This window comes from Erpetoichthys calabaricus, chromosome 16, assembly GCF_900747795.2.
Source record: "Erpetoichthys calabaricus chromosome 16, fErpCal1.3, whole genome shotgun sequence".
NCBI lineage: Eukaryota > Metazoa > Chordata > Cladistia > Polypteriformes > Polypteridae > Erpetoichthys > Erpetoichthys calabaricus.
In genome coordinates, this window is record NC_041409.2 from 56,558,684 (window position 1) to 56,579,457 (window position 20,774).

The 20,774-nt window shown below is 35.8% G+C and overlaps 1 protein-coding gene across 1 annotated transcript in view; it reads right to left on the minus strand.

The window, feature by feature from the left end:
• LOC114666581 (phospholipase DDHD1-like) overlaps window positions 1-20,774 on the minus strand; it is a 163,686-nt gene that overhangs the window by 27,988 nt on the left and 114,924 nt on the right. Inside the window, 6 exon segments of the mRNA XM_028821487.2 lie at window positions 2,194-2,258; window positions 3,842-3,991; window positions 4,489-4,561; window positions 6,224-6,483; window positions 13,990-14,096; window positions 19,972-20,081. Coding sequence (XP_028677320.1) covers window positions 2,194-2,258; window positions 3,842-3,991; window positions 4,489-4,561; window positions 6,224-6,483; window positions 13,990-14,096; window positions 19,972-20,081 — 765 coding nt within the window.

Here is a 20,774-nt window from a genome sequence, read left to right on the forward strand (position 1 = left end):
AATAGCTACATGGAAATCCTGCCCTAAAAAAACAGATTAAATTCTTAATGATCCAGCTATTTTTCTTCATGCTGAATTTGGTTTTAGCAGTTTGAAATGTAGAAAAAAGCAGTATGCTAAAGATCACCCATACCTTTGGGAATTTTGCTCTTTAATGGTAAATAGCAAGAATTAAAACAACAAAATTGTTTACAAAGGAACATTCTCTTTTTTATCTTACTGTATTGTTTATCTTCCTTTCTTCTGGTTTTTAATTTTCATTTGAAATACAAATTACCAATTGTTTTCATTCTTTTAGATATAGTAAGGCTTATTTTGACCTATTTCACAGAAATAACTCCACATAACTGTTTGTAAGTGACTGACAGATATCAACTGGGAGCAATTTTTTGCCCAGTCAGCCACAGAAAATTATATAATGTTCAAGAGCAATCCTGTATGTACAACTCGCTTCAGACCCACAAACAACATACCTGGACATTAAAGAGCGGTCAGTTTCTTGTTTCTGAGTTATTCTGTTGTGTGGCTTTGATCACTGCCATGCTCTAAGATCCATATTTGGTTTAGCATCAGCATTTGATAGATAACACATTTAGCTCAAGTATCGTATGTGGTTCATTTTGGCATTCATGGCTGAAAGCAAGCTTCCAAGAACACAGATGCACCATGTAGCCCGACGCTATAATGCTACTTTACAGCTGGTATGAGCTTTTTTTGTTCAGGGTCAGTTTTGACTTGTGCTAAATATATCATGTAGGATTGCCGACAAAACCATTCTGACTGTTCAGCAACTGCTAAGATGTTATTAGCAACAGACCAGAAGGGAAGTCGAAAACAAAAATGTTTTTTCCAAAGGTTGTGATTTGTTGTGAAAACCATAAGGCTAAAACCACATTCATAGTTAGACAAAGATTGCAACAATTCATTTACCAGAGTGCTATGACTTAACTGAAGCCAATGTATATATGACAGAAAACTGAACCGTAAAAAGAGCTAAGCATCATTGACCAGAGTATCATTAAACCACAGTTGTTCACTATTCAAACCCATATCTCAGATGAGGGGCTCCTGTTGCTGCATGACTTTGTGACATGAGTTGTGGAGGTGGCCCCTAGCAACCAGGCAAGGTCCACTAGCAACCTACCACTCATCACCCACCAGTAGAGATGTCTAAAATAATTGTCGGACAACCTAAAATGTAAGGAATTTCTTAAAGAAATCAAACACATACATGAAAATACATTTGAAAATTCAGCTTCCAAGGTATTAAAAGTCTCGTGAACCAAAAACACACACACACCTCTCTCTCTATTATATATATATATATATATATATATATATATATATATATATATATATGTATATATATATTAAATATATATATAATAAAGCCAAAAAAATCCTAATTAGCAAAAATGGTTTTTTTTTCTATGTATCACAATAAACTTTCAGAATATTTAAATTTGGTTTACAGAATCTTACAAAGTGTCAAAAATAATTACGCAAAATGAATATGGAATACCATTACTTTCAGGAACATGTCAAACTGCAATAAGCAGAGCACATTCAGGCAACAAGGCAGTGCACAAGTAGCTGCTGCTACCTTACTGTTACAGACAGCAAGGTTTAAATTCCACCCAAATAAACATTTGCGTGGACTTTGCCCTTGACCCCTGTGTTCACAAAGATGTTTTACATTTATTCAAGATTTCCTGCATATTCCCCAGATGTACATACAGTACATTACAGCTAAATAGAAGGCTCTAGCTTAGCTTGGTAACGTTGTAGTATATACATGAATATGCCTTCCAATGGACTGATCCCACCAGACAGTTTCCTGTGTTACAGAAAGTGGGTTCAGGATAATGGATACCTTTGACCTGTGATGAGAGCCTAAGTTTCATAAACACACTACCCATCTGATCAGACATTAGTGAGCTTCAATTAAGATGAAGCATCACAAAATAAAATGCATAGGAATTTTTTAATTTACAAATTACACAAAACAAGTGTGGTACTCTTTGATAGAAAGTGTTCTCTGCAGAAAAGGTGGCTTTTTGAAATGGAGGGCACATTACTGAATAAAAATATTTAATTGTATTAACGTAACTTTTCTGACCAAAACAATGTTTTAAAGGCTGACTATGACCTTAGTGTCGAATTGCTCAAAAAGTTTCACAATGGATCACTCACCAGTTGATCTGAACAGGTGAAATATTGCTGTAATGCTTCAGAATAAGAGGCTCTAATCTGTATGCCTTTAAAAGAAAAAACAGGAAAAATATGATTGGGTTAAGAGTACTGCAAAATTATGCTACAAGAACCTGCATCAGAGCTCACAACACACAGGAAAGTTGAATTTCTGCTGAAAGTCAATAAAATGTGATTGAAAAACTTCTCTTTGCCAGGTAAGGCACCTCTGGATAGAGCTGCTTGCCATGCAAGAAACTATGCAAAATAGTGACAAATGGTAAAGAATAATCTTTAAATACTTTTGTCACATCTAATGAAGTAGCTTTTTTAGAATGTTCACTTTTTTTAAATCTTTTTAACTGCATCACCCCAATGTTTCACTATGAGGCATACAAGAAAACAGTAGTAACATTGGATTGTTCATACCCTTTCAGTCTGTCAAATGATTCTGTAAATCAAAATGTAAATCAGCTGACTCAGGGACAGTTGTTAAAACTAAAAACCTACACTAGGAACAGTTTAATTTTTGCTGAGACAGTTATATGACACACTCTGGACCCCCCAGGAGTCAGAATTAAAACAAAACTGAGAACCATTATGAACAATGCTGCATATCCTCTCTCTCTGACACACCAACACTGAGGAATTTCAGCCAACAAATTATTCAGCAGAAGTGTGTCAGTAAACGCAACTGGGGCTCCTTTATACCAACAGCAATATGCCTGCATAAGGCCTCACAGGGACTGGGACCACCAAGGCAGAAGTTTTCTTTCTTTTAAATTTTTTTACTTTATAGTTATTATGGAGTGAGTTTAAACCAAACTGTAAGTGAATATTAATTTATTTATTTATTTATACGAACAGCAATATGTCTGCATAATGTCTCACTATGACAGCCAAGTCAGAACTTTTCTTTCTTTTTAAATTTTCTTCCTTTTTAGTCATTCAGACAGAAGAGCCTTACAATTTTATATATATAGAATACCGGATTCCAGTCCTCTATTTAGCTGATAGTACTGCTGAAAAGCATTCTTTATGAATGACACAATTTAGCAAGACTTTTTCTGTGAAATATTACATGTAAAAGAATGAATAAAAACTGTGAACACTCCTAGAGAGTAAGTTGTAAAATACAAGGCTAATTAATAAAGCCTGAAGTGATCCTGCTCTCAGCAGAAAAGATACAGGCAGTTCCAAATACTTCAATTCAGTTCTTTTTACCTCATACCCTGCAGTCCAAGAAAGTCAGCTCATTCTTCTTTAGACTTTCTCTAATTCTGTCTTTTTGTAACAAAAAGGCTCACATTTTACATAATATCGCAGATGAAAGAGTATTGTACAGCTTAAGGATAACCTTCTCCAAGAATATGGATTTTCAATTTGACAGCATTCTTTCTATATCAGGAAGTAAAACATAGTGTAAGCCACTAGCAGGCCCAAAGCAAAAGACAGCCTGTAATTGTAATTTAGTTTAAAACTTTAGATTAACTGACAGCGGACATTAGACTGCATGATGAGCAATGAAAGGACTGATAAACACAACATTAGACTTATTTCATTGCAGATCAGCAAAATGTATTAATAAACCTTAAGTTTCCTTTTTCCCACCTCCTAACTCACTTAAAGCACTGATGTAAGACATTCTCACCACTGGGTCTGTAGGGTGGAAAATGTTAAAAAGCCGATGACAAATTGATTTAGGCATTATGTGGTCCTGACTGCCATTGTTTCCTGGTCTAATTCCCCGCAGTGCTAAGAACACAGCCAGCGGAGACCCCATGCAGAAGAAATTTTCAACCTGAAACAGAAAGTAAAGCAAGTTGCACAAAAGTAATATGAGGCTTTAAGAATTAATGCTCATCTATATACTAAACGGGATTAACAAAAAATTGTTTGTTTAAATTATACAATATAAAACCTGTGCATTAAAATTTAACTATGACCCATTAAAGAATTCTTTTGGTATTCTTTTCTTCTAATATTACATCAGGGTTGCTAAAGTTCCAGAAGTGACTTGTTATCTATATTATCTTAACTATATTAACCACCGATAGTAATCTTCTATGAGTTGGAAAATCCCTCTAAATGATTTGATTTTGTTGTTCTTAAAATATATTGTATTTTTTATACCCAAAACTCAGTTCTTCACTCAGTTGCACACTTTTGAACAACATAAAATAGCAACAATTTTTCCTACATACAATACAAAGGTGGGTAACAGAGCATAATGTACTGGGCTTATAAGCAGAAGTGTGCTCTATAAAAAAAAAAATCCATTTCTCATTATGTTCTTACCTTGAATTTCAAGGGTGGGGGAGCTGATGAGTACTCATGAAATCTGTACAGCTGTTCTTTAATCTCCTTCATTCTGCAGGACAAATAGAGGCACATAGCATCAAAAATAATAAATACTACTGATAATGATTGTATAAAATATATTTTATACTTCAAAAAAAATCTGTAGTCTAAAATTTAAAAATTCAACTCTTATGTTTGGATAATAACAGACTTAACATAACACTAATCCTTATCTAGTTTTATTGCTCAATATTACAAAGTGCAGCACAGTTGATGGGTGGGAGACACATGACATACTGTATCTTGTAATAATTTCTTATTTAATCACTATATATAGTATATTTGGGGCTGCACAATGTTAAAGGAGCTAGCACTCCTAACTCACATCTTCAGAAAACTAGCTTGTAGTCCTAGTATGACCACCACCTGTGTGGAGTTCACAGGTTCTCCCAGTATCTGTCTGAATGTTTCTCCAGGTACTCCAGTCTTCCTTCACAATTAAAAAACCGTGTGTATTAGAGCTGGCAACTCTAAACTGTCCCTGTGCGAGTGCTCTTTGGTGAAGCGATATGCAAGGTTTTTGTCTCTTTTGGCCTGACAATGCCAGGATAAGACTGCAGTTTTGCATTAATCTGAATTGCTTTAATCAGGTTGTGAAAAATGATGGACAGAGGATGTGGACTACTGGGGCGTGTAGAGCTGCTACAACCGACACAGACAGGTAGAGATAAAGGTGCAGCACACAACACACTTTTGTTCCTATGGGGAAACGCTTTTGTCTCGTCTCCCATACAGCAGCACGGTACAATTAAGCAGCCCAAAGCACAATATACAGTCCTTTTCCTTTCCTCTCTCTCTCTTCCACTCTTCTCCCGGCAAACTTTGTCCACTTCTTCCCAAGTCTGGCTCCCCAAATGGAGTGAGGCTGCTCCTTTTAACCATCTCCTCGGAGTGCTCCAGGTGGCTCATCAGCATTACCTGAATCACTACCAGGTATGGTGAAAGTCCACTGTAGGGCTCTAAAGCTCCCCCTTGCGGCCACCACAGGACAAAAAGGGCTGTTCCAGACTTCAACTACCAGATTGCCATACAGGAATCTGTGGTTCCACGGCTGCCCTCTAGCGTTCTGGGGGAGATAATATCCTGAATAAGCTCTCTCCTCTGGTCCTTTCACTATTGATAATTTATTATACAGATTCTAAAACTTGCAATAATAAAACAAATTAAACTATTACTTTAATCCATCACACAATCTAAGATGACTATACCTGCAAGTCTGCAGTATCTCTCAAGAGTATCACAACTTGATGCTGTTTTATAACTTGCTTATTAGGGCACTAAACATGAAATGCTTTAATCCCTGTTCATCTGTATATGTAAAATAGTTAACTCATAAATTTAATACAATGTATTCTTTAAGTAAATGAGAGTTCAGATTTAAATAAAGATTTATCAAACTGTGCTAGCAGTACTTAGCAAGTGACTGTTTCTTAAGAAAAACTGCATTACTTGAACAATCACCTGAAATCTATAAAAGTAAAAAACTATTATGCACTTGATATGTGAAAATACATTAAATATGCAGTTGTAAATGGTATAAAACTACGTAAAAAGACTTAAGATATGTGTGAGATGTTCATACCAAAAAATGATCTGTTGGGAATATCAAATTATCGTTATACAATTGGTGCCTTTTAATAATATGAGCCACACTAAACAAAGTGTGTAGTACCTCTGCTTACTACGATGCAATTCCTCCATTAGCTGCCGTTCTTCATAGTTCAACCATCCAAAGTCCACACTCTCAAGGTCCTGCTGTACTTGCTGATAGAGCCATACTGGATCCCAACCTGTCAAGATGTCATATGTAATGACGCAGCCCAAAGAATGAGAAACAACAGATACTTTTCCTCCCTTCTCCTCAAAGTCAGGATTTCGAGAGCAGAACAAGGAATATAGTCTGTTCAGTTCCTGAGTCAATCCCTTAGTAATCTACAACATAGAAAAGAAAAAGAGGAAATAAAGAAGGTATCTTGAATTGGAGAAAATGTCTCCCTTTTAATAAATTCAGAAAAGGGTTAAAAAAATTATGCTATCAGAAGTCTATCAGTTTCACTGATTTGAAGAGTAGCCATTCAAAACAAAAATACTATCAGGCTGTTCCTGGAAATTATGTACAAAAATAAAAGATGGTAACCTAAACAATCTTGCAATGCTGCACACATTAGAGTAACAAAAAATTCAATGTTATTTTGAAACATTCCAGATTTTCAGTTGGTGCAAGTTGAACCATCTGAAGCTCAGTATTAAAAAAGCAAGGAGGCAGTGGATGTCAGAAAGTGCAAGGTTTTCTTGGCATCAGTATTAACACAAGGAGAAGAGGCTGAGTTGTCTCAGCTATACAATCTCCTGGGTGTCAACTGGAGAGAACTCAGCATTGTGCATTACACACAGAATCCATATGCAAATACAGCCATAACTGATTGCACTTCCTGAGGCGGCTCTGGTCCTTTGGCATGGCTGAAATACTTATGCATACTCTCCATCAGTCTTTGTTTCTAAGTGTACTCTTTTATGCAGTGGTGTGGTCTGGCATGAGCATGGAGTTGCTTTTCTGACATTTTAAAATGATAACTGTAAGTAGACTATGGACACATTTTGTTATTAAATATTCTTAAGTACATTCTGTGTAGTTTATGTATTTCATCAGCAGTATCACAGCCATTTCACTTTGGGATAAGTAAAACTACCTAACTGTTTGGCTTTTGCTCACTTTAGACCATTGCTTTAATTACTATGTATTTCTGCATTCTGTGATTTGAAGGACATTTCTAGAGCACAGATGAGTTTATCTATGGCCATGTTCTAGAAATCAAAGGGTGAGTTTCCATAAGTGCCTGAATATAAAGCAATTAATTATTCTAAATGGTGAAAAGCACATTAGAATAATCGTGACAAGAATAGACCATTCAACCTAGGAAACGTATCAATCCAGTTCTACAAAGTAATATCAAGTCCTGAAGGTCCACAAAGTACTACTGCCTATCACACTACTTGGTAATTTGCTCCATGTACATATAGTTCTCTGTGTAAAGAAATTATTTCTAATGTTTGCTCTTGTTGAAAAATTTATTTTCAAGTAACAGTTGTGATCCTCTGCACTAACTTCCTTTATAATTATTTAAAAAAAATCAATAATGTCACCTTTTTATCCCTATCTGCTTAAAGTAAAAGGGTTTTTGGCTCCTTCAATATTTGCTCACAGCTCATACCTTACAGTCCTGGAATTAGCCTAGTTTCCCTTCTCCGTCCTTATTGCTTCCACATCTTTTTCGTAATAGTGCTCCAGATGAGGCCTCACTACTGTATTATACAGCAATTTATTACCCACACAGTGGGCTATATTATCTAACATCCTATTAGTCTTTTTGAATGCAATGGTCTGGGTGAGGACAGTGAAGAGTTCACTGTGACCCCTTGGTCCCTTGCATAAAATGTGCATTTATGATTCAGACCTGCCATTGTGTATTCAAGTCTAACATTTTTCCTTCCTAAATGCAATATAAATATATTTATATTACATTACACCTACCACAAATCTCCTCAAATTTGTATTCAGATGAACAGACAACCATGTTTCAGGAGTATGGCACTAAATAGAAATTGGCTCTGCAATGAGAACAGCAGTATTAGTATAGGGTGGGATATACAAGTTCTCCGAGTCACATACTATTATCAGCTCAACAGAATAAATGTGACGGATGGGCCGAGTGTGTGTGCACTCTCATCTCTGATTAGACAACTTGATATTTTGCATCTTGCTCCTTAGTTAATTGATGTGAATACTTCAATTTCAGGATGCTAATGCAAATCAGTCCAAGTATAAAATGGAAGCATTCAGAATCTCAATAATCTCATTAAAATAATAACTGTCTCTATAGACCCATTCCAATTCAAATCTGTCTGTATGAAGGCATAATTGAGTAACTGGATTGAACAGGGCAGGCTGAGACCTAAATTGATAATTACTAATTATATATCAAGGTCTGCTGAACTTCGGGATAAAAAGAGGGAAAAAGTACAGTGGGGATGATTAAGAATGTTTAGAAAGTGATCCAGAGAGAGGAGGCTGGCTACTGCTACTGGAAAAGTCCTTAACACCTGAAATAAATGGCATGTTTTGAATACTCTTTCAAAACGGACAGGTACTTTTAATGGCTCTCTTCTTTAATACATTAATGTGCAACACAAACATAATGAAATCTGTTTCTGATAAGAGAGAAAATTTGTTTTGCACTTTAGTGTTTAAATTATGTTTAACAATGTCCAGATTGATTTTCTATTTAGTATACCTTTATTTATTAGAAATGATCGTAATATTAATTAATGATAATATCCAAGTAACTATGGTATATCTATTGTTTTTGTTGATAAATCTGCGGAAAGCACCTTGAGTTGCATGTAAATGTATGATAAAGTGCTATATAAAATTATTATTATTATTATTATTATTATTTGGACAAAGGACAACCACACAAGTGTTAAATATTCATTGTTGAAATAGTTATAATGTTATTTATTCTTTTATCATTTTGGATAACTAAAATATGATGAGATATAAGGCCCTGAATGATTATTTTTATGATGGCTGGGGTGATCTTGTGGTGTGGTCATCATTGATGGTCCTAGAAAGTAGAAAGACCTTGGGATTTCACATTGGCTAATAAGTTGATATTATAAATGTGTCTTGATAATATGATGTTCACATGATAAAAGCCTATATAATGGAAGAAAATGGACACAAAAACATTAAATAGTAAGTAGACATAAAAGATCAGAAAAATAAATGTGAGATATCACATTCACATAATCATTCAAGACGGGTGGCACAGTGGGTAGTGCTGCTGTCTCGCAATTAGGAGACCCGGGTTCGCTTCCTGGGTCCTCCCTGCGTGGAGTTTGCATGTTCTCCCCGTGTCTGCGTGGGTTTCCTCCAGGTACTCCAGTTTCCTCCCACAGTCCAAAGACATGCAGGTTAGGTGCATTGGTGATTCTAAATTGTGCTTGGTGTGGGTGTGGGTGTGTGTGTGTGTGTGCGCGCCCTGCGGTGGGCTGGCGCTCTGCCCGGGGTTTGTTTCCTGCCTTGCGCCCTGTGTTGGCTGGGATTGACTTCAGCAGAGCCCCCATGACCCTCTAGTTAGGATATAGCGGGATGGATAATCATTCAAGCATTTCAATTCCATCTAAATTTACATGCAAAGTTATTTTTTCAGATTATTGTTAAAGTGTTCATAATTTCTTTAAGTTAATGGTCTTTGCAGAATTAAATGTAATGAAAACCAGTTAGTTAGCCAGTGAAACTTGGCTTTATTACGATTCCATCTAATAACAACTTTGGATTTTAGTAGGAAGATGCTGCATTAAGACTGACCAATTTAATGTGAACTCCCACTGTATTTACAGCAGAACATACACCTGCTTGATAACAGCTTGAGTAATGAGACATAAAAAATGCACTTATTCCTTTATCAGTTATCCTTTCGTTATTTTCCTCTTATGGACGTTAAAATGCAAACAAATGAAGGTCATTTAAAAATGTATTACAATGTTTATCTTTTACATGCTTTAGTGGTTAATGTTGCTGCCTCACTGCTCCAAGGTTATAGGTTCAAATCCCTACCCCGGCACTGTATATTTTAAACTAGCAAAATACCCGCGCTTCACAGCGGAGAAGTAGTGTGTTAAAGATGTTATGAAAAAAAAAGGAAACATTTTAAAAATAACATAACATGATTGTCAATGTAATTGTGTTGTCATTGTTATGAGTGTTGCTGTCTTTTATATATATAATATACACACACACATAAACATATATATACATATATATACATATCTACATATATATATACACATATACACATCCACATATATATATACATATACATATATATATATATATATATATATATATATACATATACATATATATATATATATATATATATACATATATATATATATATATATATATCTAGACATACATACATAGATAGATTGACACATATGTATATACACATATCTACATATATATATATGTAACTGTGTTATTGTTATGAGTGTTGCTGTCATATATATATATATAGCAAAATACCCGCGCTTCGCAGCGGAGAAGTAGTGTGTTAAAGAGGTTATGTAACTATATATATATACATAAACATATATACATATCTACATATACACAAATCTACATATACATATACACATCCACATATACATATATATGTATATATATATATATATATATATATATATATATATACATATACAAATTTACATATCTACATATATATATATATATATATATATATATATATATATATATATATATATGTATATATATATATATATATATATATATATAGATATAAATATAGACATACATATATACATATACATTCACACATATATATATATATATATATATACTGTATATATACATATCTACTTATTGGCTCCTGTATTTAGGATATAGCGGGTTGGATAATGGATGGATGGACATCTGTATGCATAGCCCTATTTGCCCGTTTTCATTTTTTTTCTTTCTTCAGTAATATTTCAGTAAACCCGGAGCTTGTCAGTTCAAATCCTGGTACTGACACCACTGTGTGACCCTGAGGAAGTCACTTCACCTGCCTGTGCTGCAAAAAACAAAAGTAATGTAACAAATTGTACCTCAGATGTTGCAAGTTGCTGGAATAAAGGCATAAGTAAAATAGATAAATATGTATTATACACATAGGAACTATTCATTTATTTTCAGTTAAGTCATCTGCAGCAAACTTTTATAAATGAGGGTTTCTCATTTTTAGATAGTGCAAACTGTTTCTTCTTCATTGACGTTTTCTCTTGGAGAGCTTTTTTCATTTCATTGAAAATTAAAGCAGCAGCTGCCAAAATATGTAGCTTTCTTATTAATTTTTCAACATTGTGTAAAATAAATTTATAAAGTAACATAAAAGGTTTAAATACTGGTTATCCTTTTACACTAAAATATTACTAAAGAGATACAAAAAAAGTTTATGGAGATTAAATACTGTATCACTGAAGAAAGAAAAAAAAAAATTAAACAGCCAAATGGGGCTATGCATACGAACTTAAAAGGTTTAAATACTGGTTATCCTTTTACACTAAAATATTACTAAAGAGATACAAAAAAAGTTTATGGAGATTAAATACTGTATTACTGAAGAAAGAAAAAAAAAAATTAAACAGCCAAATGGGGCTATGCATACGAACTTAAAAGGTTTAAATAAAACAGAAATATATATTTTATTTTTACTTGCTTAACTTGTGGAGGGTGTATCCTGTAGCAAAGCCCTAACTTTTTTCGTGAAAGCCCGTTTCAGTCAATAAGTCTTAAAAAAAGGTGTAAAGATATTGACAATAAGCTAAGCAAACCCAGGAAGACATGGAATCGTTTAAATCAAGTATCATTACATCTTCCTTTCTTAAAGAGAAGTAAGGCAGTACTTATAAGGTTACATATTTATATATAGACATACATACATACATATATATATATATATATATATATATATCTATATCCGAAGCCGTGCAAGCACACTCTTGAGAATGCAACGTATAGTTGTACAGAAGAAAAGCAATCTTGCCTCAAATGAATGGCAACCTTTTGTAGGTCTATGAACTTAATTTAAACTTTAGGTTTACACGGTGCTTTCTTTCCGAAGTACCTGCACTCATGAATATGTCTGTATGTGTCAGTCGGTCAAATCCATGCGCTTCGCACCGGCGAAGTACTGCTTTTAAATTTTTATTAAGAAGAAAACAAAACCTTTTTAAATTGAGGGAAAATATACTAATAACAGTTTGTTAAGGATCTGTTTTTTTGTGAAGCTGCCTTCACTCGAGTGATCACTTCGACCTGACTTGGTGGCCAACTATAAGCGTTACCTGGTAGGTAACCACCCATATAATCAGATTGTGAATCAGACTACGAATGCCATGAATGTAATTACCCCGATCTATATGTTGTCAAATAAACGAACCACACGCCGTGGCGCGGAATGTAATTACCCCGATCTACATGTTGTCAAATAAACGAACCACACGCCGTGGCGCAATTTTAGGGGCTTTGCCTGTAGCGCTGACGTCCGAGGTTCGATTCCCGTAAGGGAGTGAAGTGAGTGGCTGGTTACCTACCAGGTATGCTTATTGTTGGCCAGCAAGTGAGGTAACATCAGCCACGGTGCCTTCAGTTGTGAGAAGCAGATCATAGAATGGTTGAAAATAGTTTACTGTCAAATAATGCAAAGAGTACGCGACACGTCTTTCCCCCTTATTCTTGGCTCATCAGGCGTACACACTCACTGCACTTGCTTACGGTAATCGAACCTCGGACGTCAGCGCTAGAGGGGCTTAGCAGCGGTGAAGTATTGCTTTTAAATTTTAATTAAGAACAAAAGAAAACCTCAGAGGTTCGATTCCCGTAAGGGAGTGAAGTGAGTGGCTGGTTATCTACCAGGTAACGCTTATGGTTGGCCAGCAAGTGATGTAACATCAGCCACGGTGCCTTAGTTGTGAGAAGCAGATCATAGAATGATTGAAAATAGTTTTGCATTTACCTTTTTAGTAAAAGGCGAGCTTTTAAGCCTGAGAAATCACCCCGTAAATGCACACGTTTAATTGCACATGTGTTAATATGTATGCTTACACAGTATTAAAAGACAGTGAACAACGTCATTTACCTTTGTTCCCGCGTTTGATAAAAGGCGAGCTTTTAAGCCTGAGAAATCACCCCGTACATGCACACGTTTAATTGCACATGTGTTAATATGTATGCTTACACAGTATTAAAAGACACTCAAAAATTAACGTCATTTACCTTCGTTCCCGCGTTTGACTCGTGCTGTAAATCTCTTCCTTGTTTTTAGTTCACGTGATTACGTAGGAGGCGTGATGACGCGATACGTGACTCCGCCTCCTCCATTAGAGTATATGGAGGAAAAACATGTTCCAGTTATGACCATTACGCGTAGAATTTCGAAATGAAACCTGCCTAACTTTTGTAAGTAAGCTGTAAGGAATGAGCCTGCCAAATTTCAGCCTTCCACCTACATGGGAAGTTCGAGAATTAGTGATGAGTCAGTCAGTCAGTCAGTGAGGGCTTTGCCTTTTATTAATATGTATAGATTTGTGCACATTTTTTATGTTCACATTGATTTTCTTCAGGTTTACCCCATATCTCAAAAACATGAACGCTGAATAGCAACCATAAATGGGCCCAATAAATGTGCATGTACAGGGTGAAGGAATAATTTACCAAGAAGAGTTGATATAACTGCATTATATCTAATGCTGCTAGAAAAGGTTCTGGCTACAAATGCAGTGTCTGGTTAAAACAGATTACTAATAGTGTACCATGCTTTAAAAGCTCAGTAATAAAATGACCAATAAAAGATGTCAGCAGAATAAACTTACCTCATCTCGATACAGAGGGCTGGTATAGTACATGATGTCCATAGCACTGCTGTTTAGCATGTCCCTCAGTCCTCGCACCTTGTCAGGAGTGATGGAATCCACTGTATCTGCCAATATAATGAGAAGTAAATATAAGCTTTACAACCACAGAAAATGACATTGTTATCACTGGTGGCATTAGAAGGACTTTTATAGTGATTATTTTCGAATATGCAAAGGTTTAACATTTTTAGCATGTCACTTTCAATAGCATCAATTCAGAATTACTTTAGAAGTCCCCAATACACCATTTTGACAGTAAACTATCTTTATGTCGACAGTCCTAACAACACGGTACCTATTGTTGCACTTACATCAAACTTCAACTCTTCTTTCATAATTTTTGTGACCTGGTGGTTAAAACAGAGTAAGAGGGGTACATTTATGCTACAGACCTAAAACCATAATGTGTTTTTAATTTTTTTTTTTTGATCTGATATTTTCTTTGTCATTTCATACTTATTAATATAACTTCCCTGTGTTTACATAGGCAATACTCTGAAATGACATGCACACCTGAACAACCCCTCAGACAAGCGACGTCAATGTGATGTCATATAAACAATGTGATGATGGAGGCTATATTGATCTTTTTTTTGTTTTTTGCATTTTAGTTAACACTGCAGACAATGGGCCATAACATCAGATATTCATATTGCTATTTCATTAGGAAGTAACCTGAGTAGTTGTGGAAACCATGCTAATTTTGAAAAGAGAGTTCAAAGGAATCCTAACAATAAGAATAATATGGAGGGCACTGATGCAGTTAGACTGATGTGTAATTAAGTAGAAGACAAAGATGTTGGAAAGGTTTTATGCTGAAAAAAAACAATGGCTGGAATTTGTAATCAGTGACAGAAAAGTAGACAAAAAATACACTGCGTCTAGGCTGAACATAACATCAAAGTATCAGATGCATCTAGAGCGAATGGAAATAGGAAGCTACGAAGAACATACAGGTGAGAATGAATGTGGTAAAGACAGACAAGGAGAAGTAGTATTGAAAAAAATGAAGGTATAAGACATTAAGCCAATTCATAAGAAGTAAAAAACAGCTAGAAAAGCAGTTTCAAATGCACAGTATAAGAAAACTATAATGGCATTAAGCACAAAACAAGTGTATAATTAATGACATGTTCATACGCTCTGTGTTTTCAGAGTTCACATTTGTGACATCTCATCTTTGCACCACCTGAATTTCTAGCCTGAGTTTTTAGGAGAACCATCAGATTGATGTTGACTTCCAAAAAGGATTTAAACAGATAAGGTGTCATTTTTTGGTGAAAATAAAAACATTCTAAACACATTAAAAACTTATTGTGTCACTTCAAATACAAGTCAGCTACAAAAAAACTGATTGACTTTTTTATTTTATTTTAAATTAAATTATTGACTGACTAAGGTGAATGGTCAGTGTTTCATGGAAATTTTGATTAGTGGTGTTTTCTCTGAATATCCAACCCAGAGTTCCCACTGCAATGGGGATTTGTGTGCGATTTCTGACTTGGAAACTTCTACTTTTCCATCTGATGCACACAGAGGAAGTAGAGGGTTTGAACTGCTTTCAAAAAGTAACAGAAGGACCACGTACAATTAGAAGGACTGTACAAAAGCATTGAAATTAGAGTGGTAGATTCCCAACCCCAAAAACATTATTGTAATTAGAAAATTGTAAAAGTAACTAAAGAGTAAAAAGTCAGACTAACTCCATTGTGAGAGAAAGGAAGATTCCAGAAAAATTAAAAATGTGAGTTAAATCAAGTGCACCAGGAGTGATCAATTATATAAGACACATTAATCATGCAACTAAGCATTCTAAAGTAAGAAAGTAATAAACTGACAATGCATTAGGAAAAAGAATTGGTACTCATATGAAAACTAGTGATATGCAGTTTGGATTTCATTGATGGAAATGAGAGATTGGACACAAACTTTGTTGTAAAGGCAATTATAGGAAATAGCAAGGTGAAGATGACAAAGATTGATTGTCCTGCGTACATAGATCAGGAGAAGGCTTGTGACAGGGTACTAGAAGAGAAGACATTCAGAAATTAATTTGTAGAAATCATTGACAGCAATGTTAATGTATGGTCAGGATAACAGACTTGGACAGTCAAAGGCTTACAAATAAAGCTAGAGTCTGACTGAGAATGAACTGCGATTTATTTTGCTATGTATGACAGTGATGTATTACACATGGTGAAAACTGTGGTATGCGAGAAAATGCCAAAACAGCTCTTGTATACTACTGGTTTTGTACTGATGAAGTAAAGAAAGGACAACTCTATTATAGTATACTGAAATGGAAGCCTATTATGGAAACAAAAAGCTTGAAGCTAAATGCAGGCATAGCCAATATGATTGTTGGAGGAGATTAGGCTGGAAACTTGTAACCTCTCTTCTGTTTAAAAAATATAGAATGTCTGAAGAGCAAATTCTCTTTCAAGGTGTCTGAACACCCCACAGTGGTTACAACTTCTCCTGTTCTTAACGTTCATAATGTTTCTTTTTCATTATGCATTTAGATCTATCAAGGAGATGTGTTGTACCTTGGCTTTTTATTATTAATTATTATTTTTTTATTTTTTACAATTTTACAACTGTATGTCAAGCTACAAATTTTCAAACTAAAAACAAAGTAATAATTCTCTCTTATGAAACTATCTGCATGTCCTACATGTTTTAGTCTGTAAGCCTCAGCATTGAAGTCAAGAAAAAGCAAAGGCTGCAGTGCTGATGTGCAATGAAATCCAAAATATGACTTGCACGATCACCAGACATTTGGCTAACTATAAACTTATGTTGTAAGTTCACATCCATACTTTTGAAAGGGAATCCATATTACTAACCGAGAATGATAAACCGGATGGACGCAGGGACATCCGGCCATGGGCCGTGGACGCAAAAGACGTACTGCGCAGGTGCCCCCACAAAACTCCCCTTCCAAGCAACGGAAACCGGATGGAAAGCAACGTAAAATTAGAAATGAGGCGCCCATAGCAGACAGAAAAAAGGAGTCAGACGCCGGCACCGCACGAAGCCCATGGCACACGAAACGGAACACACACAAAGAAGAGAATTGAGACCCACGACACACAAAGCCCCCCTGCAGTAACTGAAATAAGAAATGAGGTGACGCGCCCCTAGAACACCAAAAAGAAAGGAGTCAGACGCAAGCGCCACGCACACAAAGAAGAGGATTCAGACCCACTTCAAACAAACACCCCCTCCACTAACAGAGATAAAAAAAGTGAGGCAACGCGCCCCTAGCACACAAAAAAAAAAAGAAGTCAGACGCGAGCGCCACACAAACCCATTGGACACAAAACGGGACAGACTACGGACATAGAACACGAAACATACACAAAAAAGGAGGATTTGGACCCACGACCACACTAACATAAATAAGAAATGAGACACAAAGCCCCACTAGGGTTACCACTTTTAATACAAAAAAATAAGGGACGCATACTGCAGCGGGGGCCACATCCCAGTGCCAACACTTTGCAGACTCTACTTAAAAGACCCGCCCTCCTCACTGGACAGTTAAAATGACCAATCAAACTAACGATGACATCAAGTATTACCCAATCAAAAGTAGGAAAGGAGGCATCTTCATAAAATGCGTGTGGGATGATTTGCATGAGACGCTGCTTTAAAAAAAAATGATAAAAAAAATCAGGGACAAAACCCGTCCCGTATTGATTCAAAACGGGACGCGCAATTTCATTTTCAAATTAGGCAGCATAGGTCGATCTCATTATACTGATCCACTATTAACCGTTTAACCACAGAAAAGGCTCCATATTAACAATGAGTGCGATCCTCCTTATTACTTATCCATATCTCTAACGCTGAAGAACAAACAAGTAATGAATTCACGATCACAGGTACAAAACGATACTGCTCGAGTGACGGGACCAAACACACGAACCTGCATGAAAACAAACAATACACGTCGGCGCATACTAAATTCATTGGGATTAATGAATGTCATTTGCAATCATTATCATTCACTTAACTTCCCTGAAGAAACAACTAGCAATACAAATAGTGAATTTACACGTTATTGTCAAAAGGGTCAAATTAGACTGCCTCCTTTACATTCATATCCTGCATATCTACAGAAGCTTCTAACTAACGAAGTACCTGAAAGTGAAAACTTTATGAACTGCATTAGATTCTACAATAGTTCATTTGCTTTTGCATCTAATGCCATCCAGTCACTTACTCAACACCATTAATAAACTTCTACAAACGTTGATAAATAATAATATTCCCTTTGGAGGAAAGGTACTTTTATTAGGGGGAGATTTTACACAGTGCTTAGCTATTGTTCCACATTCCATGCGCTCGGCTATTCTGCAGTCCACCTTAAAATACGCAGACAATTGGCATTGCTTTCAAAACAGTTACGGAGATATTTGGAACAGCAATCTCATTACACCAAATACCCTTTTTAACACAACGAACTATATTATGTCCAAAAAATATTAAGGTTGATCACATTAATAACCAGGTCATTTCATTACTTCCTGGAGTTGCACAGCTCTTTCTAAGCTCTGACAGAGTTGACTCTGATGACGACAATGACCATCTTAATTTCCCCTTAGAATATTTGAACACTATTAACCCAGCCGGATTAACACAACACAATCTTAGCCTTAAAAACGGAACAATAATCATGCTATTAAGAAACCTTAACACTAAACAGGGTTTATGCAATGGTACACGTTTAGTCGTCAACACCATGCCACACAATGTTATTGAAGCAAAACTTCTTACAACATCACATGCTAACAATACTGTTACAAGTTCTGACCTGGAATTACCTTTTACATTTAAACGGCGACAGTTCCCCATTAAACCTACCTTGGCCACGACCATCAACAAATCACAAGGACAAACAATACACAAAGTTAGCATCTACCTCTCTGAGCCCGTTTTTGGACATGTACAACTTTATTTGCTTCCTATATGCGTCATCTACACCTTCACACTATGCTATATCTCATTCATACATCACGCTCTTTGTAATTTCACAACACCAGGGGTTGGCGAGCGAAGCGAGCAGGGGGCGGAGCCCCCTAGTTACTTAGAAAAGATATAAGACAACATGTCGAGAAGAGTAAAAACATATCACCCTGTGTAAATAATAACAAAATATATTTGGAATTTAGCCTATGCTTTTATCAAATGCTGCAATAGTGGCATGAAATTTAACTTGAAATGTAATGGTAAACTGCATGAATATATAACTGCAGATGTTCCTGTGTATTGTGGGATCATTTCAGATTGCATACATTTTTTCATCCCCTTCTGTAAATTGCTTGTTTCTGATTTACAGTGCATTGTCATACTTCACTTTTTACAATAAACAAATGAAAATGTACTGCACAAGTTCATTTTTTGCAAAAAAGTGGGTTTTGGTCAGTTATGCCAATTCGAAAAAATACACTGAGAACATTAATATGCAAGACTAAACTGGCTACAATAAATGTCTCTTTTAATCTGCCCAAATGCCTACACCTACACACAGATAGGAAGCAGCCATTACTACTAAATAAGCAAGGGCTGGCAGTGATTTTCCACACTGTGTGAAATTTGAATAGCAAAACCAGTGGTGGCTGTTTGGTCCTATTTTGAGATTTTTAAATATCACAGATTGTACGTCAAACCCTAAGTGTTGATCAGTTTTGTTGGTTTTGTTTTCTTGATGTTAGAGAAACTGTGGAAAATCAAAGTAGCTGGAAACCATACCAGGATGAACAATCTAATCTGATACAATTCAATAGCAGAAAAAGGCTACATTACATTCACTACCATTGGATTTATATTACATTGATAGACAGACAGGCAGACTTCATTTGTCCCCACACTTTTTGCATTTTTTCTCAGAATTTTATACATGGCTCCTCCCCTCCACATGTTTCACTTCAGTACCTCCATCGAGAGCGAGTTTTGACCTCCACTCCACTGGCAGAAACTCGACATGCTCAGAAACGCGCTCAGCAAAGTGCTTTTCTTCCATTTTTCTTGCAGCATCTCTCATCCTAAAAAAGAAAAAATGTGATTATACAGTCAGGTCCATAATAGACTTGAAATAAAGCAATCATTATGTGATTGAGGTGTAGACTTTCAGCTTTAATTTAACGGGTTTACCAAAAATATCATATGAGCAGTTTAGGAATGACAGCCATTTCCAGGGGCTAAAAAGTATTTGGACATTTGACTGACAAGCTGTCCCATAGCCAGGTGGGAGCAGTTCCCTCATTATTTCGTTAAACAGGAAAAAGGTCTGGAATTGATTCCAAGTGTGGAATTCTATTTGGAAGCTGTTACTGTGAACTCTCAATATGAGATCTAAAGAGCTGTCCATGCAAGTAAAAGCAGGCCATCATTAACCCTTTAACCGCCAACTCCCTAAATATTCCCCACGCCAGGCGAAATCTGAACAATTTTTGTTTTTTTACATTTTTACATTTTTTTTACATTTTTTACATTTATTCAAGCAGTATTGACCACTAAATGTTGTGCAAGTTGCCAGTGTATACACGAAATCTATAAATGTAACCTGAATTCTCAGCTAAGCAAAACATCTTGATACCAAACCGTGCCCTTTTCAATGGTAGATACTGTCGAAACTGTAAGCGGCCCTTCCACGACAATAAACTTTCATCAACTGCAACTGACGGTCCTGGCATGTAGGGCAACTGAAATGCTTCAAATAAATGATCAATCAAAGG